Source organism: Phaethon lepturus, unplaced genomic scaffold (genome assembly GCF_000687285.1).
Source record: "Phaethon lepturus isolate BGI_N335 unplaced genomic scaffold, ASM68728v1 scaffold782, whole genome shotgun sequence".
In the NCBI taxonomy this organism is placed as follows: Eukaryota; Metazoa; Chordata; class Aves; order Phaethontiformes; family Phaethontidae; genus Phaethon; species Phaethon lepturus.
In genome coordinates, this window is record NW_010522366.1 from 1 (window position 1) to 24,713 (window position 24,713).

At 41.0% G+C, this 24,713-nt stretch overlaps 1 protein-coding gene across 1 annotated transcript in view; it reads right to left on the reverse strand.

Moving 5' to 3' along the window:
* Nucleotides 1-5,846: 5,846 nt before the first annotated feature.
* Nucleotides 5,847-24,713, reverse strand: part of AGBL4 (ATP/GTP binding protein-like 4) — a gene marked incomplete at both ends in the record, with an annotated part of 120,119 nt that continues 101,252 nt past the window's right edge. The window contains one exon of the mRNA XM_010281770.1: nt 5,847-5,999. Coding sequence (XP_010280072.1) covers nt 5,847-5,999 — 153 coding nt within the window. The remainder of the gene's footprint in view (nt 6,000-24,713) is intronic.

Genomic DNA, 24,713 nt, shown 5'->3' on the forward strand with positions numbered 1-24,713 from the left:
AAAAAAATCCCAAACAACAAATGAACTTATGGAGCAACCTGTCCAAGAAGCAGCGAGCAGAAATGCCTCCCAGAGGGGTGCTAAAGCATGTAATAGCTGTATTTGTCTTCCTAGAAATGCCCTGGTACAAGACAACAAGAAAGAAGGTAGGGTCATTTGTTGTGCTCAGGTTTTAAAAGATTTCTGAGTAGGTCTGTTAAGCTTGCATGATGTTAACAAAACCTACCTGAATGCAACAGCTTTTGCCTTTCTGGGACAAGGATCTTTTCTGGCAAAAAAGCAGACAGGCACTTAGGAGACAGTGGTGAAGGCAAGTATGTATTTTACTTTGGGATGAATTCTAGGTCTGAGCTCGTGGCTCCCCCTTCCCTGCCCAGCCACATGCAACACAAACTGGGTCGTCTTTATTTTGGAACAGATTATTGGGATTTGCTCATTCAATGTTCATGAGCAGTTATTACTCCCTCAGGATCTTGTGTCAGCACTTCCCTCAGACATGGCCCAAAACGCACTGGGATTAGTCACAGGGATCACAAGACTAAGAGGGAGGTGTCCAGCCAGGGTAAGTGATAACAGCCCAGCAAGGCTGCCATGGGTAGGTAGGATGAGGTTTGCTGGAAGGAACACATCTTCCCTAAGGAGGTTAGATAGATGAGGGGGGTGCTGTGGAAATGAGAAGAACAGACCTGGAGTATATGTATAAAAGGAAAACAATAGAAAAATACAGATAGATTAAAATATTTTACCTGGTTGCTCAATTTTAGATATCCAGGCTAAAAAAGCCCAAACAAAACAAATTAAAAAAAAAAAAAAACACAACAAAAAGTACAAGGGCAAATCACTCCATGTCTGCATTTTCTCATGTTGCTGAGACAATTACAGTCTTGAAAGTATGTTTTAGGTCACAGCATTATGGCACTGGGGTTAACAACATGTTTCCCTAAAGGAAGCTGGGTGGGTTGCTGTTCAGAGACTTCACCGTTGAGTGCACAGCATGGTATAAAACATAGGGAACTGCTGACAAGGACACCAGACTGGCACTTTGGAGGCCTGGGTTTTATTCTCAGATTTCCTCAAGCAATTAACTTCTCACCCACTTTCTGTCTCCCAGCATGATGGGCAGATCTTGGGGTTGTGGACTTTCTGAGAAGTTACCCAGAGCCCAACATAACAGGACTCCAAGTTTTTATTAGGCTAACCACGGCTCACAAAGGATGACAAACGATATTTCTAAGGAAGGTGCTCTCCTGAGAGGTTGAATACAGGAAAATGAAATAAGAACCCAAAGGTATCCCAAGTACCACCAGTTCGGAGTCCAAAGGAAAAAACCCAACAAGATAAAGCCAAGTACCTCTGGCCAGTCTTTATCCTTTAGCTGCAAAGAAAAACAATCTTTATGAAGTGATAAAGCCATCCAAGAATGGCTGTGGTTGTTTCTTTTAAATGAACCAGAGAGAACAGATGGTCTCCTCTCATATTGTCACAAAGGTCAAAATTAGCCACCCCTAAGACTAGCAGGTTCTTGAAATGCTCAAGTGCTAGTGTCTGGTTGTTATGACTAATCCACTCTCCAGAACAATAAAGGTCAAATGAAGAACACCCCTCCAAATACTGCAACAACTCCTGGCCATGGCTGATGTGTAATGCACTCAGACATGGTGTCAACAGCTGCTCCTAAAACCCAATGAATCAGCCTTTCAAAAGAACTTGTCAGCTCTCGCTGTTAGAGCTTTCATACAGATTATATTTACTCCCTGATGTTTAAAAATATCCTTTTTAAACCTTGAACACATAAAATGTTTTCCTTACAGAATTTGTCCTTTTACCCCAGATAGCTGCCCAAGAATCTCTCTCTCATGTATTTATTTGTGAGCAAAACTTCCTAGCTCTTCTTTCTTTCACTTTCCTCTTCATGTGCTGACAGCTAAGCCAAAGGCAGGCCTCTGTTTCTTAGGTCATGTACAAATGAAGAATTTCTGGTCCCTTTCACAACTTCAACCTGCAAACCACAGTCAGCCTTCCAGAGTACTATGAGGTTAAGTGTTCTGCTCAACAGACAGGGTACAGAGACATTGGGTGACTTGCCTTTGGTCCTACAACAGGCATACAGGCACAAATCCCCTATCCATCCCCTACTCTAATCACCAATCTCCCTTGGATGCTGTCATGTAAATGAAAAGGCCTATTGGAAATGACAGGTGAAGAAAGCAGTCCAGGCATGAAATGCATTCTAAAGTATATTAATAGAAGGTTGCCAGACAAAATGGCACAAGGCATTTGATCACATCATCTTAGGCTTGTTGTTCATGCTCCTTTGCATCTGGCTGCGTGATGTCTGCCAGATTCTCGGCTGGAGGAGCAGGCTAGGATTTGCCTGCTTTCCCTAACCCGTGCCGGGCTCAGCTGCAATCATGCAGAGCACTGAAAGAAATCCCTTTGAGTCGGGATTCATTCCGAACATGTAAAACCCAGACAAATGACTGCTTCTCCAAAGTGAATCCCATTTCACAGCAAGTAGGTTATTAGCGTGGAACTCCATACAAGTAGCTTGCATTCAAAAGCCCTCTGCATTATTAATAGAAGATGAGCTTTTGACATCAAAGGAGAACCATTATGTATGCTAAACGGTGGCAAAAATTGTACCCGCACTTCAAACCTTTTCAGTTCTTTGTCCCTTGTAAATCAATCAAGGTTGACAGATGCTTTAAGGAGAGTAATCTTTTCAATGATACTGTCAATGGATAACATAATGGAACATTGTCTCTGTGCTGTGTGAAGACATGGAGCTAGTCAATTATGGACAACACTTCATGCAGCCGCCAGTTTTCACTTGAAGTGCTGCTGTTGAAGTATTATAATCCCAACAAATGGCCGCAGCAGCATACAATGTAAATGAGACCTCCTGAAGCTTTGGAAAATTAATTAGTAACAACAGTGGTCCATTCCCACACTTTCAAACACCAGCCTAGTAATGTTAACGATGCACTTCCCCCTTCCCTTTGAGCAGTCAATAGGGCATATTTACATACACTATTTTTAATCTTCAACACTTTCCCCTTTTAAATGAAGGAAGCTCTGGATTCCTTTCCTCTCTTTCAAGCAGCAAACTTCACCCCTGATATTTCCAACCACTCACATAACCCACATGGCTGGAGCTGAAAACAAGAGAACAGAGAAATTCCCACTCGGACACTGCAGTAGTATTCACTCCTTTTGCTTCACACATATCAGACACTTTGTGGCTGTCTCCTTTTCCAAAACTTCTATGCCCTCAGCTGCTTTGAGAAGAATGGCTTGGGTGGATGGCAGGGGAAAAGCTTCCGGTCTCAAGAGACCAGTAGGATGTGAGTTGAAAGCCCAGTGTGCTGAGTTCCAACACCACCTAGGTCAAACTGTGGTGTGCTGGATGCCTATATATATATCTCCAATTGCCAGCTTCTAGAGAAAGGAGATTGACAGTCAAAGGGAAGAGACTGTGCTGTTTGTTTAACTACTAGCTTCTATTTCCTACATAATTTTCTCAAAGATTTTCCCTTTATCAACCAAGGCTTGCACTAAGAGGAACTAGTAATCTCCCACATTAAGAGAGAAATCCCACACCTGAGCACAAAATTTCCAAACTCCTATTCAATTGCATGTTTTCATTGCTATGATCTGTGAACGCCCCCTTATCTATAATGTGTTTTTGAAGCAGCCAGGTGCAGATAAGAAACTCAGTCACAGAAGTCTTCTAGGACAAGACCAGCTCCCTCTTCCCCAGGCTCCAAACAGCTAGGAACAGATGCAGCTGCTGTGCCTCCTCATTTAGTATGGATTCAGTCTTCTGCACTCTGGACAGTTTTCTGAGAAGTCCTTGCAGTGGTTGACCACAGAAAGCTTCACACAGCAGCAGTGCTCTGAACCCCCAAAACATGCAGACAATGGTTAAACAATACTGACAATGGTCAAACAATACAATGGGGCAACAGAGGAAGCAACAGCAGCCACACACACTCCCTGGCATTACCCAGCCAGCTGCCACTGCTGACCCCAAGAAAAGGGAAATGTCTGGTTTTCTAGAGGCTCCTCCTGGGAATAGAAAAGATAGAGGAGACTATATCTTCTGCCTAGCCTTAGAAAAGTCAAAGACTGATCCAAATTTTTTCTCCACACTTGCATAGAACAAACTACCATAAGAATAGAGAAATGGACAGGAATCAGGAGGTTTCAATTGCTCCTTCCTTTTGCTGGAACAGATCAGTCAAGAAAACAGTGGCACTGTCTATAGTCCCCACTCAAACTCCACAGTGCAATATGCATAAACACAAGACAGAAAAATTCTCTACCGCATCTTGATGAGAACGCTTTAGGCTAGCATTCCTGTCATGATGAAAAGAGCAATTGTTTTTTTCAGTTGAAGTTTCTTTTGCTGTGCAGACTCATCTGCTTTTGTGTCTGGTTTTAGATTTTGTTTCTCTAGAGCTAAACACATGGAATGCTGCAGGGTTCCTATCCTCCCCCTTCCTCCACCCCCTCTGCCACAACCTGGCTGGGATGTCACTGCAGAGGAGGCAGGCACCATGCCCCAAACTCTCCCCATCTTTGAGAGAAGAGCCAAGTTTATCTCAGTACCAGGAAGATGAAGTATAAGCATCAAGGGGACAGCAGAGACTGGGAAAATGTATGGTGCATAACAAAGAGCGTTAAGAACATAACAGACATAAAATCAGGGCCCAAGCAGTAGATTCTTCTGCTCTTCTCTGCTTGATGCAGGATTCCGAAGTCATTTTTGATTGAGCCTGTTTCCATTATATAGCTGCCAAATGTCATCGACTACCTTCCCTCATAACTCATGGTTGAAAATTCCCACTGCCTTGGCTGAGATGCGTTTCTGAATATTCCTTATCCCAGTCAAAACAAAATGGAACACCAAACACCTCTTACTTGAAAGACTGTCCACTTAAGCAAACCTGGAGTGCATAGATTGAAACAGAGCACGGGATATCTGTATGGAAGTAGCTTAGCTGGCAGCTTGACAGGTGTGGGAGGTGGGCCAGAAGAAGCAAATAAACAATTGCAGGCAGGCTTGGGCATTGTGTGTTCTGCTTGCACAGCTTTCAAGGAAAACTGATGCACAGAAGAGGCAATGGAAAGGTTCAGGATGTCATACTTGGACACAAAATTGCAATACACTGGACCTACTGACTTCTGCAGAGCTACTGCAACCAATGTGTGCTAAGGATCTGTTCTACTCCATTTGAAACTTGCTCTAAAAACATATGCCCCTTTCATTTATAGGAGTTTACCATTTATTTATGATATGCAGACATACCTACCCACATACTTTCTTCCAAGTTACAAGACATGTATTGAGCAATTGCCAATTGTCTTGCAGAACAGTTTTCCATGGCAATATCAAAGAATTTCAAAGTATACATTGCCTATGTCACAATTTCAACAGAAAATTATCTAACCTTTTCTTTCAAGTTTATTATTCTATTTGTTCTTATACTATTATTTAAAGTGTACAAGTAAAAAAAAGTTGCCAATATAAAATAAACCAGATCCTGTTGATCAAAATAAAAAAGATCTTGTGATAAAAACTAAGCATTCCAGTAATTCAGAACCAAAGGTTATAATATGGGAGATGAAGAACCTACTCCATGTGTCTAATGACAATATATAAAATCACAGCTTACCATTTTTGGATAAGGTAAATATATGAGAGAAGATGGTCGCTAATGATGACAAAAATTTTAAGTAGCCTTCTATTCATATTAAAATAAAATTCACACTGTCCAATTAAGCCAGAGATTTATAATTAAAAAACAAATTAGGAGAAATTAATTAGGAGAAACATTGCTTACGTAAGAGAAGTCTTCAGCATTCTGGCAGAGCAGCTTGGGAAAAACAGCCTGTCGCTGAAATCTTTCCTCGTCTTCAAAGATGTTCCCATACATGAAGCCATTCATCATGGTGGAATGGGCATGGATGTCAATATAGAACTCCAGGTTAATCTTCTGTTGAGGGAAAACAACAACGAGAAAAAAAAAAAACGATTCAGCATGAGATAAATCATAGCAGTGTTATGTGGGTGAAGCCTCCCATAAATCCAACACTGTCATCCTTGAATCTAACCATGATGGTATCAGAGCACCATGCTACAGACATTGCTTTGATGCATCCAACCATCATGCCTCTTTGTGGGTGCATGTGTGGTGCAACACAGGACCATGATAAACGTTTCTTTACTTGTACTGAGAAGGCTGGAACATTTATGGAGCACAGGACACTGTGCAAAATAGAGCCAAAGCATTATCCTTCACTTTGATACAGGACTTAGTGCACCTTCTGGTTCTAGAGCCTGATTGTCTGGGCACAGCTTTGCCATCTTTGCACAGCTTGGCATCGCAATATGCAGATGCACCTTTCTGCCAGGAAAGACAAGCTCAAAATTGTGTAAAAAAGACTTCAGTATTTCCTGTGCAGTTTATAAGGAAAAATACCACAAATGTTTTTGTCTGACTGCTTTGTAGTAGTAATTCAACAGAACAACTCCCAAAAGCCAGTGCCTTGAGTGCCTCTCTGCTTGTAGCTTCCCATATGATTCTGCACCAACTCTTGCTCCAAAGGAAGACACCAGGACTCTAACACAGAAGTGCCTGCTCTCCCCATACCCTTCCTGGATTGGCAATTCAATGTCAGGAGGCCCTGCAAGAAAACGCTGCCCAAGTCTCCAGTCCAGGGACACATCTTTTTCCTCACATAGTATGTAAGTGATGCCATCCATGGCAAAGAGCGAATATTCACCTTGATCACCTTGTACAGTGCCATTGGCAGCAGTGAGAAGGCAACATGCAGTACTAAATGTGCTACCAGAGCAGATGCCACTGGATTACCCAGTTTCCCCAAACTCTTGCAACTTCTGGTCCTGAACAAATGATGCTCTGTGACTAGATGGTGACAGATGTCACCTGGCCACCCTTCCTGGTGGTTACATCTCAGATCTCCCTGCCCCAACAGGGGGATGGAGAAGAGCCCTGTTAGCAAGACAGGGATTACGATGCTTAGCCTTGTACCCCTCAGTGGCAAATATGGACCATGGCCAGTAAAATACAAGATGTAGCTCTCCGGCCACATGTCTTGTCTGCACACAAAGCTTGCTCAGGCTACTGGAGAATACTGAGCTACAAGACAGTCCAATGTAATACAAACACAGTTTGTGTTATGCAGTTCATGTGACAGCAGCGTCAGCTCTTCTACAGAGTCTCTGTTGGGGAAGAACATCGTTTGGTATGTGAAACTAATATGATACAGATTTACTTTCCCTTGGCAGAAAACCAATGTACAATACACAGTGACTGTTTAGTTTAATTAAACAGCCTAGAGAGAGTAATACTGTATCTTATTAAGCCTCTCCTATGTTAAAATGTTAGCTAATGCAATATCAATATCTGACCATGCTTCACAGGAAAAGGAACATTTGATTCTAATGCAATAAATTGTTTGCTCCTGCCAAAACATTATGCTGTGCTATAGAGGACCAACACTGCAATAAAGCACACATCTGCTATTCAGAGATATAGCACTGAGGAGAAAGATTAGCATTAACAGGATGAAATACCACATGGGATTTTCTTCCTCTCCAAATATACAGAAATTAAAACCAAGATTGAGTAATATTATTTTTCATAAGATAATTTCCCCAGCAGAAACAGAATTTGATGAGATCAGCTGCACGCTAGCATATCACCATAAAACAGAACATGTTGTAGAGTCTCAAAACAGTGATTTGATGATGAAGTGAGGAGATAATCTAGTTAAACTAGCTATTTGTAAAGCACGAATGTCCTTCACATGGAAGTCAGTGACCTAAGTCATACTTATTTTAGAACAACTATACAGAATTATTTATAGTGACAAATTTACTAATATAAAGTAAATGAGAAGCACAGTGAGATATATAGCAATAGACTAGTATCATTTGTGCTTTAAACATCACAAATAGAGGTGCTGGCATAAACTGTATGATTTGTGCTGTGTCATACTATGCTTATTCATCCATAGCTATCAAATTGTTTCCAAAAGAAGGTGACTACAAACAGGAACACAGAGACACGGATTACTAAAATAACTTTCCATAGGCTATCCAGCAAGAAATTCACCTGCAGAACATGGGTAACCTGAGCCTCAGCTTAGTATTCAATCGATCAAGTCATCCAGTCTAACACAGTATCACTAGAGAATATTTTCTAAACTCTCCTAGGATTCTCCCTAAAAAAATTGCTGATAAAGGTGTTCCAGATAATTTTAGACAATCTCTTGGGGTGCTGAAATTTCTTTGAAGATCTTTCTTGATCATTAAAACAATTTTCAAGTAGTCTAGTTACAACGGTTATTTGTGAGAAACTGTGTCCTTCATAGATATCACCTTCATCTAAATATTAAGCTTCCAGATCACTTATTTGGACACCATGACATTCAACAGCTAGCTCATCACCCAAGCAAGTGTTTAAAAACATTTATCCAGTCATTCATTACAATGTATTTCAAAGGTAATTTCCTAAGTCAGCCCACAATAACTGCTCAACTGTTTTCTGGTGTGTGTTCCTTACTCTCCTCTTGAACATATAAAAACCCCTCTATTTCACATATTCCTGCCCACTAAACATAGTCCAAATTTGCAATTGTCCGTCCTATTCAGTAAGTTGTTAAACATTGCTAGAGTAATTGCTAGTTAGTTGTACTTACTCCCAGGCACTGCTGTGCGTGAGCGGAACAGCATTTCAGTGTGTCGCTGAAATGCTTTCTTCCCATCACATTCATTATTTTATCAAAGGGAAACATCTTGAGCATTCTTCATTACAGAACAAAATAATTCAGTGCATTGTTAATATAACACATGACTTCCTAATGGAAAAAATCTCTTTATTCACAGACAAAGATATTGGGCCTTAAAATGGACATTAACAGCCCAGTCACTGGGACATTAAACTCAAAGTTTGCCACCTCGTGCCCCAGGTAGGAGACAATTTGTTTGCAGACAAGTTTTGCAAAAGAATCAAGATATGTTCCTGAATGATAATGGTATTTCCTCTCTCTCTTTAGAGTCATACATATTAATAAGTACTTTACATGTAGGAACTGTTTCACCCACTGCCACACTACAATTTAAGCTAGGGAATAAAGTTTCATATTTCAGTTGAGGTTCTCTGGAAGATTTTGACATAATTACTGATCTCCTGCAATTTAGGCAGGATCACAGAATTAACATTTTATTAAATATATAATGCCACCTACTGATGGGAATTTCTGAAAAATCAGCAGAGCGCTGACCTTCTGAAATTGTTTCTCTTTGAGATAGGGAGAATTTTAATGGGAGAATGAAGTTAATAAATGTACGTGTGCATTTACATCAGCACATACAAATACATTTAAAACGTAAACCAATGCTATCTATGGGATAGGATTGTGGTAAAACCACAGGGGTATCTGTCAGTATCTACACAGCAGAAACCATCCTGGGTTTGGTTTCTAATGCAGTAGCATCTACAAGTAAGAATGGGAATGAATTTAGAGGTGGCTCAAAGTCTCATAGTCACATTTGCTTCAGCCTTTAAGCAGAAAATAATGAATAACCAGGCTCAAACATCTCTGGATGCCTTCTGAGACACTTGCAAGTTACATCCTACGATATGTGATATTAAACTCATCATTTTCTGCTTTAGAGGTGGAATGCAAAATTATTCAGATGCCTTATAGAAATCATCATGCAATTTAATTCCCTCAAGTGTCTTTTCTTTGTGCTTACAAGCAGCAGCAGAGATTTTTCTATCGCACACTCTCTTTCTTAAGTAAAGATGTAATTACCTGAATGACCCAGCTTACGGAGTTGGAGAAAACAAAGGCAGACTTGGTCTTTCTTTTCTCTGTGTGTCAAAACAGAAATCACTCACTAGACTGACAGAGACAATGATTGAACTCCACTTCCTAGATAACAACAGTTAACATTCTCTCCCTTGAAAAGAATGGTCTTTGCCTCTTCTTGCCACTTACCGCATAAAAACAGAATAAATAAATAAGCAGAAGAATTTCTGCTCTAAAATTCATTTGAATCCCTGCCTTTGTGACACACACTTTCTGCTGTTCTCCTGAGTCAGTCTAAAATTTCTGGCAGCTTGAGAAATATACATATAAATTAGGGAGGGGTAAAAATGAAAGAAATAATGGATAAAGAATAAGAGCTCACACTCATTGGCAAGATATGAAACAAAGTGGCACAGAAAATGGAAACTGGTTCATGATGCCATGTAAAATTTTGAGAAAAATATATTCTTGCTCGTCTGCTTTTTTATATTAGCTGAATGCCTTTGGAAGGTCAGTAATTAAACACCAAAAGGAAAGAATGATGTTAATAGCTAGTGCTGATATGACCAGAGTTAGATTTTGAACAGTGCAATCATGATCCTTAAGGAAACAGAGATTTAATAAATAAATTAATAAATAAAATCAATAAATGCCAGAATAAAAGGATAAATGTGCATTGAGCCCAGAACATGGGCCACTAGAGACACAAGTGATGCAGGAAGAAGCCAGCTCTGTCCACCAGCTGTCACTTCAATATGGATTTTATTAATTCTTGGGCATAGAAGTTGGTTTAGAGAGAGTGTGTTTAAAAGCCTTATTCACTCCCATATTTCATACAAGGGATGGGACAAACTCTTTGCAATGTTTTATACAAGCCGCTAAAACCATGGCTTGTCATTAGTGGTAGAAAACATAACAGCCTCCAGGCAGACTTTGCACTCTTACTGCTCAGCTAATTTTTAAAGAAAATGGACATACAACAGTTGGCACAGCATAAGGAGTTTGGCCTTTTTGGTTCAGAAAAGATTCAGAAATTCCCAGAAGACTGGCTCTTTGATGCTTCCTCAGGTCTAGAATCTCTCAAAAGAAGGTTCATCATAGGCCTCAAATATATCCATTTTGACATACACACCGTACCCCACGCTTAGTTATTTTGGCACGCCTACAGTGGTGACACGAGAAAACACAAGCACAATGTGCTAATAAGGAAAATAAAGGAAAACTGACCATTCAGCATTACATGTTCAGCAGTCTACGCTCAGCTAGAAAGTTTCAGTCCTGGCCATCTCAGCTCCAGGGAACTCTGCCCAGGGATGCACAACGCTTGTCTCCTTCTGACTATACAAGGGAATGTGAGGTGGAATTCGAACTGCCTGGATATGGTTCATATTTTCAAGCTTCCCTAGAAATGCGTGGATTTGGATGTCTGGAAAGGTGAATTTTACCCAAATCACTTTTCTTACATCTACCTTCTCCCCATATTTTTTCACCCAAATTTGAAAGGGCCAGCATAAACCCTCACCAAAACAAACTAATTCAAATACTTCCAAGAACATTTTCCTCTGCCATTCTTTATAACCTCTGACAAGTCAGTCCTACAGCATCGCCTCCACTTTTGCAGAAGCCACATCTTATAAGAGGCACTATTTCAGAGGCATGCCACTACCCCTTTGTGACCACAGGGACAACATCTTTCTCCTTGCATTCTTCATCTCATGGACCACCTCTTCCATTCACCTTTGTAACCACCATGGCAACAACAACAATTGTTTACATAAGAAATTAATAGTAGAAAAGTGGTTCACTATTTTTAAAAACCTTCTAAGGGTTAAAAACCTTTTTAAAAAAAAAAGTTTCCTCTTCTTGCTTTCAGAGAAGGGAAAATACCAGTTTAGAACCACTCTTATTCTCACTGGTATGAAGCACAAAAGCCAATTTCTCCTTATTCCTGTAGACACCTTTACACAATCTGTCAATGTCTTTTAAGCATCCCTGGAGAAGCAGCTTGCAAACACTGATGTACCACTAACTCTGCATGACCTTCTAGCAATTCCTCATAACACTTCATGCATTTTTTTTCAGATTATTTCAATGATGTTCTAAGAGCTGTTGTCTTTCAGAATGAACCACTCCAACCCAGTTGCCATTCAAAAGTCATTATTTACCAACCCAGTTATGCAGCAAGTTCTCAATATGAATAATGATAACTCTTAAAGACAGGCATAATCTGACACGACTCATTAAAGCTTCAAAGAGGAAGGTGAAGAGACTTCTGTTGGTTCCATGGATTCATACAGCAAAAGGATGACAAGTCTATCAACACTGCTTTCCTGCCTATTTTAAAGCATAAGGGACACTTATCCACAGAACATGGGACGCCCTTCAATGAGCTTGAACTCTGTACTGGTGTGCCCATCAGTAGCCCTGAAAGGAGCTAAACTTGTAGTCTTGGCCTCAGAGAGGGAGGTCAGCAACATGCATATTCTGATCCTGGTTCTTTATCTGCTTGCTTCTCTCATCTGCCAGTGCAGATAACACCACCTCCTGAGGATTAGCTGACGTTTGTAAAGCACTCTGAAGATATAAAGTACCACAGTGCATACAAGTTAAGTATTAATTCATCTGCCAGGCTGATTCGCTCTTTGACCCCTCTGCAGAGATATCCAGTTAGTGTCAGCTCTGGAAGTTTTTGTAATTCAGGCACCTGTCCACCAGCTACTGGACTGAAGCCAACAATTCACACAGGACACGGAAGAGCCATCAGATGGTAGTAACATTTGGTCACGACAGGCCTGAATTGGATTTGAAAGGGTGACCTGGAGGTGAAAGGCTCTATCAAGAAGCCACTTTTGTTCAAATGCATATTAAACTAGAGAGGGGCCAAAGAGACAACGTCAAGACCCAGATCAAGTTTAGACAAGACTTTTCGGGTCAGCTGCATGGATAATTCTTGTCTAATTTTTACCCTAAATGAATAGAAACCAAGAAATACACTCATTCTGGATTTTGGGCCTGACCCCAAGCCAAAACTAGAAGGATAAGTCTGAACAAGGACAGTCATTTTTCTGTCTCATCTTTTTGCTCTCCCTCATATAGGAGCAAACATGCACACACACTCAGCAATATGGATTTTGACCTTAGCAAGATCTGAAGTTTTTAGTTGCCTGCATAATTACAATAAAGCATTGGGACTGAACTGGGTCTTGGGGCATTATCTCACCCTAAACTTTGCTGATCTCACTTGGCTCTGCCCATCTCAGACCTCACTTGCACATCCCCACCATATGCGCCACAGAACAAAGCTCCTCAAATCCCACCTTGCTCACTTGTCTGCTACTGAACAGCACTGGCTCCACAGAAAGAGGGCCTTTCATAAAACAGAGGTGAGAACTATGGCAAAAGAATCAACAGCTTTCTGGGAGAGGGAAGGAACCCTATTAAAAAAAAAAAAAGAATGAAAGGGAAAAAAAGGGAGAAAGGAAGAAAGAAGCTGAAGCAGTAACTGTTCCTTATTCTGATAATTAAAGCAAGAAAATTGGGTTATGAAAGAGGAATATCTAAATGACCATGTTTTCACTGGATATTTCAATTTGGCTCTGGTTTGGTTCTGAAAGTTTGCTCAGCTGAAATGCTCTCAATAGCTGTATTGAGGGGTTTAGCATTCCTTGGTACTGTTCTTTAGACAGCCACTTGCTTGCTGTGTAACCATACTCAAGTCATTTAATGTCTTCAAGCATCATTAATTGCTGCTTATACACCTGAAACTATATTAAGCTCAAGAATTCCTGTTCAACTATTCATTTCACAGCAGTATTAATAGTTTTGTGTTTTAGCAATAACTTTTAATTATACCTCTGCAGAACCTTCTGACCACGGTACACGGTCTTTACTTTGCAAGTACATAAATAAGGCCCAAAGACATCACCTGCCTCTCCTGCAATTAAAAAGGCAAAGAGTGGTAGACTCAAAAACTATGGCTAGGAGTTATGACTCCCTGTCCCCTAATTTCCTAGGAACTATTCCAGTTGGACAAATTGCATGTAGTCAAATCAAGCTCTGTAACAACCAGTTTCTCTAATCTCTCAGATAATATACAGTATTATTCACTATTTCTTACTAATAAATAACAGCTGGCAGAATATAAAGTCAACAGGCAGAAGACCTAAGGCAAACAAAATAAAGTGCTTTTTCAATTCGATTATACTTATACTGCAGAACTCACTGCCACAAGATTTTGGCCAAAACACAGATGAACTCAAAGATCAATTAGATAAATTCAAAGAAAAAGATTCTGTTATGTTATTACACACAAAGCGGTGGACACAATCTCTTGATCAGAAAATCCAAATTACACATTGCCAGAAGCTTTGCCCTCTTCTTGGACAGACAGATGTCTGTCCCTTAGCCTCTGCAATAGGTCATTGGATACTAAGCCAAACAGCCCTTGGGTGTGATGTAGCATCACTGTTCTTATTTTCCAATTAGACCTTAATTTAATACCACAGAATGAGGCTTTTGTAGTTCCTAAAAAGTTAAGGTGTTCATTGGTGGTGAAAAGTATGCCTATTTCTACAGCTTAAACTGTTTACTTTAAAAAGAGATTAGACAAATTACTGTAAATTAGGTCCTGCTCTATATAAAGCTTTCAGCTCAAAAGCCCCTCAACCAATGATAACTACAAGCTGGACACCAAAGGTAAAGGTTCATTTTACACATGTAAAATTTCTTATACAGGCCCCTGAGTGTCTTTTTCCACCTGCTAACAACATACCCAGAAAATCTGATCAGTTGTGCCTATGAGAGGAGCTGTGGTGGTTATTCTTACTTTACATAGATCCATGTGCAGTAGGAGAGAAATAAACTTACCTGCATGCAAACTACAAACCTGCCCAGTCAGGAGGAAGGACACACCACTAAATGTGTCATTCAAGTGTTATGTGGCCACCTGCTTGCTTGGGAAGACAGGAAGGCTGCGGATGGACATTGTGCACATGCTTTACTAGCGACTGCCAGCTGAAAAGCAAACTAACTCTCTTCATCTTCCTGATACAGCCTTGCCACAAGCAGAAGTTATCCATGGTCATTAGTCTTATTCTGTCCCTTTGCAAGTTGCATGTTTCTTCTCCTTCCTTGTACTCAATGCAGGCAACAAGCACATCCAAGTAAGAGATAAAAATGAAAGCTGATAAACAGGAACATAAGGACACCGAAAGAGATTACGGACTATACGTCAGACATAGCTACCGAGGGGAGGGACAGCATGCTAACAAATAAAAAAAAGAATTGTCTATGATAGTCTCTTGTTCACCCAAGATTCATCCACAACTGTAAGAACAGGTTTTCTTAGGCTTGACTTACTCAGAAACAGATCAGCATAGCGTTTTGCACCAAATTGCAGAATGCTTTCTCTGAGCTTTATATCTAGCAGTATTTATTGTCTGTACAGTGCTATAAAAGCTAAAATGTAATGGTCATTTTGGAAGGATCTGCTTTTACAACTGAAAGCACAACATATCATGCCTTTTGCAAGGCACCAGCACCAGTTGTATCTGAAGCTTTTTTCCTGCAATATTCCCCTACCCACACTGGCCAACAGGTAAACATATTGCTGCAGGCAATATCACCTTGTGTTCTGCCCGTCAGACCAAACAGCAGGGCAGCTAACTGTGTCTATAAGTAAAATCACAAGATCTCAAAGGCAACGTATCCCCTGTGAGCACATATTGAGGACCACCATTATTTTTTAGCATTTCCAACAGAAAGAATATTCAGGTCTTGCAGAACATCAGGGACTCGAGATTCAGCACAGTGGTATAAGAAATAATCAGAGAGTGACAATCTCAAGCGGATTCACCAGGGCATAACTAAACAAAGGTATAGTAGGCCTCTGAAGAATGATATTTCCCATACTAGACAGCAGGAGCTGACCCATATTGCCAATGGCTGGACTTAGAGGTTTCAGCAGTTTTTGTCTGCTTTTTCCTCTATGTGTGTATACTTACACCTTTATAAGTGTGTATAAAAATGCATCTTTAACTACAAAGAAATATTTAAAAATTGTTTTCATCCTTCTCCTCTGTGGCTGTTACAGCTGTATAATGGACAGCAAAGCAATTTGCTCTGAATTGTAGGTATATCAGATCAACATTCAATCTTTGCTCTCCTAAATGCTTCATCAACACTGACGGTCCACATGCTGGTTTTAGGTTGAGTCACCAAACACTAACTATCCAATTCTATGACACACGTTACCAACTGCTTCAGGAGATTGGCCCTGCAATATGATCGCATTGCAGAGCGGTAGTGTTGTGGTTTAGCCCCGGTAGGCAGCTCAGCCCCACAGAGGCACTCACCGCCACGGAACGGGCGAGAGGATCGGGAGGGCAAGAGTGAGAAAACAAGGTTTACCCTCTTATTCCAGCAACGGACCACACGGCAAGACAGAAACCAACTACATGCAACAGCAGCGTAGTGAAAATTCTCTGGAGGCAGAAAGTGAGTGCACAAAACTTGGTTACTCCACACTGTGTCGGAGAAAGTCCGGAAGTATACTTTAATAAAGCTCCCAGCTTTCCCAACCACTTCCCTTTAACTAGTTTTCTCTGAAGGAAGGAGGTTTCTGCTATCTCTGATGGTTGGAACCTGATCCTGTCATCATTAGCTTTCTCACAGACTCTTCATTTGTTGAATGTTGGTCTGCAATAAGAGGCAGGAAGGATAGTCATTTTTATAGCAACTACCTGCCAACAGATTTCAATTCTTTATCCCTTCAAAATACCACATCTGTCCATGTCTCCAGGCACCAGTGGAAAAAGCTCTGCATTAGTTATTTTTATTATCAACATAAAAATCTTTCAATTTATTTATTTATTAAGAAAAAAAAGTAGCTATCTACAAAACTCAGTCGTTTTGTCCTTAGGCAGACATTTAAAGCTGTCTGCCAACTTTTCTTCTTAATAAAAAAAATAAGCTAAAGTCTTTATTACACACAGTGTAACAAAATATGACCAGCTACATTCACCCAGCTGAGACATGCACCATCCATTTATCAGGCAAGAATTCTGTGACTGAAAGAGGAAACATCTGACAGTCAGCCGCATTTCTGAAACCTGGCCACCGATGGGTCCTGACCACAGCGCTGAGCACCCAGACGCGCCCCATCCCTGCAGGCAGCCGAGTCCGCACTGCGGAGCGGAGCGGGGACAGACACCGAGCTCGTTCTGACCCACCAGCCAGCCAGCCGGCCAGTAGAGACCTGCCAGTTCAGAGCAAGGAGGGCTCCACTGAGTGACTATTCTGCTTCTGGGACTCAGGTGCATGTGTCTGTGTGATGCTATGCCAAATAGCTTCTCCAGCTCTTCCCTAACACAGCAGAGAAGGGTGAAGCTTGTACTGTGTGGTGGCCGCTGGGGAGGCACCACCATATCCTCAACCACCAGCTCCTCAGACCCACCAGCCAGACCTCTTTGAAATAACCCACTGTCAGGCTGGGTCTTTGCTTTTGCTTCTTAAGGGTGTGATATGGTGAAGATTGAAAATATGTCCCAAACCACTTCAGTTCCTTGCACAAATGCCTCTCAGACTCTAATGTGAGGACACAGGAGGTGATGAGAACTGTACCTTCTACCCAAAATCTTTTGGCCTATATCATGGTGAGCGTAGTCTCTGAAAAGCAGGAAGGATTTGGAGCTCTAGCCAGGATGTGTGTCAGAGCTGCTGCCTGCACTCTTTCTAGGCTAGTGACTGGCATGTTAAAATCAAACAACACATCTTAGACTGACACAAGATGAAACACATTAGGCAGATGGCATGTTTTCTCTGCACAAGCCAGCGCCAGAGTATTTCCTCCTAATGATCTTCAGTTCTTGTTCTCACAGCAAAATTAGTTTTAAAGTAAAAAGAAACAGAAAAAATACGTAACATGATGAGAGCAAAGATCACTGTGTGGAAAATATATCAACAAGAGAGGGGTATTGTTCTTTCAATTCCATGGCTTTTATTTTTATATATATATATTGTTTATAAAAACAAACACCTTACTTTGTCAGACGTGAAAAGTCAAAATTTACATTTAAATGGAGGCATTTAGGCTGGGTTTTTTTCCTCTCATCTCTCAAATGCAGAGTACAAAAGACTAAAATCTCTCATTTTTCCTAAATGGAAGGATAACAGGTGAAGTTTGCATTCTGGGAGCTATTCATTTAGTGAACAATGTTCAACTCAGCAACGACCAAAGCCCAGCTGATCAAGGGGAAAAGAGCACTGGCTATTAGGCCTGACAGGGATTTGCTCAACAGCTGAGACCAGGAGAAGCTGTCATCTCATTGTGCCCTGTTCCCAAGGAGGAAATTATGCCAAATACAGCTCCCTGACGGCAACACCTACATTTCCAGATATACAGTGGATCACTATCCAACTGAAAATCACTGCAATTTTAGAGATTTCAGTGTTACAATAGCCCTGGTTTCATTGCTTGAACTACCGTAGATGTCTAAAACGTGAGGTGGTCTGCTTGCGAGAGAAAATAAGACGACTTAAAACAAGTCCATAATTGCACAGTATTAAAGCCATTGTAAAAGAATGGAAGTGGAAGCAAATACTGTGATGACCCTTAAAGCTTACCATCAATTACCTTCCTTTTTTCTTTTTTCTTATTTTCTTCCTGGCAAGGAAAATGGTACTGATTCTCACCGGGGAGTCAAACAAATACACTTGCAAGCAACATGCTCAGAGAATGCCACCCTAGTCCATGGAAAGGTGTAGCAACATTTTTAACCACTTTTTCTCACTGGAGCACACCGTGAGTAACAGATGATGTACCATAGCAGCTCATTCAATTCTGGGATGGATTGCCCCTCTCTGATATAGAGCTGATCAATAGTGTTAAAAAGACACAGGCAAAAAGTAACATTATTTTTTTTTAAAACAAGGGTTAGCCACAGATCCAGCCAGCACTTTGTAGGATTTTATGCTGATTGTTTTTAACTGTCTCATGTGTTATATTGAGTGAAATCAACTAAAAAAAAAAAAACGCCAAAACACACCCCCACCAGTAAAAACAGTCTGTCTATATTCTAAAAGCAGAGGAAATTGTAATAAATGTTTGTTTGGAAAAGGCGCACACAGAAAAGCTAAATGTCTGGGAGGTAAGAGCACTAGGAAATCACCGGCTCCCTCGTTTTAAAGTTGTGAGCAGACAGTGTTTCTAGTCTCCCTCTCTCCAGCACTAGAAGCTATCCCAACCACTACATTACTATCAGAAAGTATATTCTAATGTTCAGCCATCATCACACTGGTCCTTCGCTCTTTGGAGAGTTCCACTTTTTGCCACCCTCACAAACAGCAAAGGAGTCTATTGTTTCTGCAACAGATGCTGCTAGTTTTTCTAACACTTCCCAACTTAAAAGCACTACCTACATTAATTAATTCCAAAGCATTCTCCCCCACTAGCGGCCCTTTTATTCAGAAGGTATCATAGCCCCATTTTGGACTGACCCTTTATTTTCACATGTATGTTTCTGGCAACAAGGACAGCCTCAAAAACTCCATCCTTCCCGCTTCCCCCACAGGTGAGTCACCACTCATTGACAGGACCATGCAACACCATAAGCTGGCACAATTTCCTGGGAGTCTATGTCATGATCTAGGGAACCAATCCAGCTAGGCAAAAAAAATCGAATTTGAGGTTTGTCTTTTTTCCAGCCCAATCAGCTGCTTGAGCTGTTCATACATTGTTGTCGTCATCCCCTAAAGAATCAATTGTATGATTCATACAGGATTACTATATGCAGGGGTGGGGACTCATCAGCTCCATCTTGAATATTACCAAACTACTGTAGTAGTATTCAAGATGGGGCTGAGGAGTCTGCTCAAGAAATAGATCATCAATGCCTCCTTTCCCAAACTCGTGTTTCTACAGCCGTGCCCATTCTTGTGGGCCAGCTGTGTGCTGTGATACTCTTTATAGGCCTCTGCCCCACTCCGGTCACTGATCTAGCACGTGAAGGCAAGGTGGGTGGTTTCCTCCGATGCTGCCTGGCTTCCACTGGGAGGACATCCAGGTATGAACAGAGACTCCAGACGAACCCCCCATGCCCTGCAAAGCACAGCCTGCACAGAGGTTTTGTTTCTTAACACCTGCAGCACCTTGTTTTTATTTGTTTCTGTCCTTAAAAAGGCAGCTCTTTAAATCCATCCTGTTGCCTGCAATCTTCCAAAGCAAACGAGGCCTGTTGACTCGATGTGGCAGGTTTCCCAGAACCACTGTACCTTCAATTTTATGGATGAACTCAAAGCTAACAGATATGCTGTCTTTCAAGACATGTTGGTAATTAAAGCCTACCTGGTCCTTTACACCAAATATGAAATATAACACTAAGATAATGTTGAGATCCCTATGCCATTACTACAGCTGCATCAAGGGGCAATGAATGTTTTAAACACACCGTGGGGAAACAGATGCTGTTCATGGACACAGACATATCTCAGCAAAAAAGCAGGAGGTTTTTACTTCAGATAACCCTTAGGATAAGATTTTAGTTTCCAAAGTGGTATCAGCTTGATTGACCCCTCAGCTCTCCCAAAAATCCACCAAGAATATATTACAGGGTCCTGTGAAATGTGCCCTTTCTTTTCCATCTCTTACCATGACCTGTTCTAACAATACTACGCAAGGGTTGGTTTATTTACACACATTTCTTGTGGCATCCATGCCCATAATGTCCAAATCTGACATCTGTTAATTCCACACAAGTGAACTCAGCTGGACAAGAGGATATAAAGTAATATAAAATGTCAGCTTTCATGCTATACGGGTTAAGCCAGCCATGTAATCAGGCACTCTTTATGACGGGTATATCATGGGTGAGCAGTGATGACAGAGTTTATCAGATACCAAAAGCCACTAATACGTATGCCTGGTTCTCTCTCTGTAGGAGTTTCTTAATCATCAGTCCCAAACTTAGGCACATGGTTATCACAGCTGGTGGAAACATTAAAGCTTCTGGGTTACCTTCAAGTCCCAGCAAGGCTTAACATACCCTTGAATTAACCTTGAATCTTACCCAAGGGAATAACTATGCAATAGATTGAAACAGGCAATGCTAACTGGCTGCAAACATGTAAGCATTGGGACAGAACAGGGCCAATGGAAACCCCACAATAAAGCTAAGGTACTACCCCCTTCCTTCTGCTTGTCCAAATACAGGACAACTCAGCTCAGCAGGCTGCTGTGTTCCTTCAGGTAATGGCAACTGCTCCCCAAAGGGCCAGGCACCGACTAAAACGGAAATTACATTTTATGCTGAATACGCAACCTCTCTGGAATGGCTTCTCTGCTGGCACTGCACCACCTGGTGTGAAGAAACATCTTCTGGGGTGGCTGGATGGTCACTGGGCTCTGCAATAGAGATTCCCTCTATATATTCAGCTACTCTCTTTCAGATACTAGGAGCAAAGCTATGTGACACTTTTCCGAGTTACCTGAGGCATTCTTCTTGGCCCTAAACTAGGTATTTCCACATTTTTTGCATTGGTTCCAACATATTGTTTTCAATAGCCAAGTTGTGGGGAAAGGGACTATTTTGGAAACATTTTTTAAAGAACAACAAACTTGGCACACGACTGCAGTCAGGTGCCTCACAGCAACTCGTCCAGCTCAAAGATAGACAGCCCTTAGCACTTTTTAGCATGGTGCTCCATGTCATTATATCCACAAATTCCCCTGTGCAGGGGAGATCTTCACATAACTCTTCCTCCTCCCTTCCCCAAAATAGCCCCACAAGCCCAAAACCTATAAATTTATGTTACAGTCATTTGAGAGGATTATAATTTTAAACTGCAGATGGGAAGCAGAAACACAAAGCTCAGTAACAGTGAAGAGATGCAGAGTAGAAGCACCATCCAAAACTGAGTCCTCTTCTGTGCTAGCATTCTGAATTTGCAGTCAAGACCACCATAACTAAAACTGTGCTGGGCTGCTTGCCTACTTGAAAAAAAAAAAACAATACATACCATCATACCATGTTAGAAGGCTGTTCTGGTGGTGGGGTTTTTTTAGTTTGGGGTTTATTTTTTTTGGGGGGGGGGGGGGGTGTTTGTTTTTTTGTGGGATGGGAGTTGTTTGCTTTGTTTTTTAAAGGTTTCCAGGTTCCTGTAAATGTCACTGAGTTGTGTATAAGGCTGTGGCATTTTGCTCTCTCTAATACCAGGAAATTCATATACACACATTTTCAGTTGTTTATCTTGTGAATACAAAGACTGAATCAAAGCACCACAAGCAAAGGTTGTTTTCTCCCCTAACTTTTCTGGGACTCAATAATATTGTCGGTTTCTCTTTCTCTCCCTCTTCTATTTTGTCTTAAGGCTCTGCATCTTGGAAGACTGTGAAGCTGCTGTGTGATTTTTATCTCCATGATTAAAGTGTTACACTTTATTGAGCTCTTTGCATCAGCACCAAAATCTGCAATGCAGGATTTTACATAACACTTCATTTTCTCCTCGCACCATTACTGTTATTAACCTGGTGGCAATAAACAGAAAATACAGCTCGGCTCATGATGTACTCTTGAGTTTGTGTGCGCATAACAGAAAAGGAAAAAGAATAAAAAGAACGGAAAAGAAAGAACCTCCACCCTGTGAAAGATTAGGAATGGCTGCATAAACTTGTATTTTCCTCAAAGAACAATTGCAGCCTTTCAGAGTTAAAAAGAGAAATACTGTGCTACAGCCTCTGTATGTAATGTTTTCTTCTAAAACAAGAGATCAAAAAAGAAAGAACATCCAAACAACTTCAGAGTTCCCCAACTCATTATTATTCTTCACTAGACTTCCCTGATGGAAGATTTGATTGATACCCTACTTTGGGATGTTGCACTTTTCTTTGTTTAAATGCTTGTTTAAATGACAGAATTTGGAGAGCATGAGATCTGCCAACAGGATACCAATAAGGACCTGAAAAACAGCTGAAGAGCTGTATACGCATGCCAACACAGATGACCTTCACACTCCATCAATGGATGGAAACAGCATGTTTCACAGACATGAGAACTCTGAGTACCCAGGAGAACGGTGGGAGTTAAATATCCAAATGTCTGTAGAAATCTGGGTTACTAACAGAGATTCTTTTTTTGCTGAAGGGGCAGACACCTACAGGTTCTGGAGCAGAGGCATCTAGATCCAAAAGCCGCACTACAAGAGCCATGCAGAAAGAGATGGGTCATCCATAGTTAGATGGTCACCAAAACTTGATCGAAGCCTAACAGTGACGGCGGGGGGGGGCGGGGAGGGAGAGGGAGAGGATGCCAGTAAGGAGAGAGTTACCTAACTTGGCATGTCACAGAGAGAGCATTTAGTAGCGAATCAGTTTTGGTATGAACTAACAGCAATGCTTCAGGTGCTTAGGTATCGTCTTCAAAAGGAAAGAATTAAGAAGGCAGGCTTCATAGTCTTGCTCTTCTTCTCTCCCCCTTAGATGATATTACCACTCTTTTTGCAGTCCTGAAGTGCAGAGGGCAGGGAGTTGGGGAGTATCCCAAAAGCTTGTTTTCCACCTATCTTCAGTAGGGTCCTGTAACTCTTCATGAACTGCACTATGCTGCCATGTCCACCCAAGGCATCTCCTTGCAGGAGTGGATAGGAAAGTCAATGCAGATTGGGATGAGTGATATTGCTATAGCTTCCATCCAACAGATTGCTTACCCTGAAATGTTCTGGATATTTTTGAAGGATTGTTTTGTTTTTTAACCCAAGAGAAAGCTTTTAGAAAGCTCTCCAAGCTTCTGCCCCCTACTTATGTGGGTTCCTGCTCTTTACTCTTGCTATTTATTTTGCACTTGCTCTTTACTCATAAATGCTGCAGTTTGAAATATAGCAGAACATTTTTCAGTTCGTCAGTGTGTTGTTTGCTGTCAAGGAGACGAAATGTTACTACTTTCCTCTGGAGAAGCTTAGGACATGATGGATGAAATGTCACAAATAATTAGACTTTTCTTATGAATTACATTTTTTTAAACTTCTGTTTTCATGTCAACAGGTATGTTACAGATAGGCTGCATGAAAGAACCTGGGGAAATTTTAGTTCTCTGGCAAAAGCAGTAATGTAATACCTGATAAGCCAAGGCATAGCTCCAGCTGAGACACCCTTTAAACAACTTCCACTATGATAATTTGGGGCTATGAAAATCTGAGTCCAGTGGCAGAGTCTTGAGGTCCAGTTCAGTTCCTGAACAGGACGGACATAGGAATTTAAAGATTGCTTGACATAGTCTGACCTAAAGTCCATCCACTCCAGTGTCTTGTTTCTGACTGATAATTTGTCCACTGTTAAACCCTAGACAATACAACATCCAGTGATAACCTAAATAACTATGAGGCTTGGAGAAAATAAAAAGCAGTTCACTTTCACACTTTGAGCAGAGATGTACTGCAGATAGGCAGCTATTCAGATTGCATAAAATTACCTGGGAGACAGACATAAACAAACTCTCCAACTCTGAACTCTCTCTGACTTGATTGAATATGATAGCTGATCTGCACTTCATGGACTGGGCATACAGCTGTGAGCATCCCCAATATCTGCCAAATACCTGAGCATGCTGAGGAAAACTGCAGGAAAAAAAAAATCACAGGCACTCACACACTACTTCTTCATTATTGTTGTATGAGTTTCTAAAGCTCTCATAAGTTTAATCTCCAAGTTTATAAACTGACAGTTGTTATAGTAGGTAGGCAGTAAATGCTGGATCAAACATAACACTGCAGCTGAATTACTGCTTTGAAATCTTGTATCACATGCAACAACTTTAAATTGCTTGCTTTGCTAGAAAGGCTGGAAGAATGTGAAGCCATGACACTCCGCATCACACTAA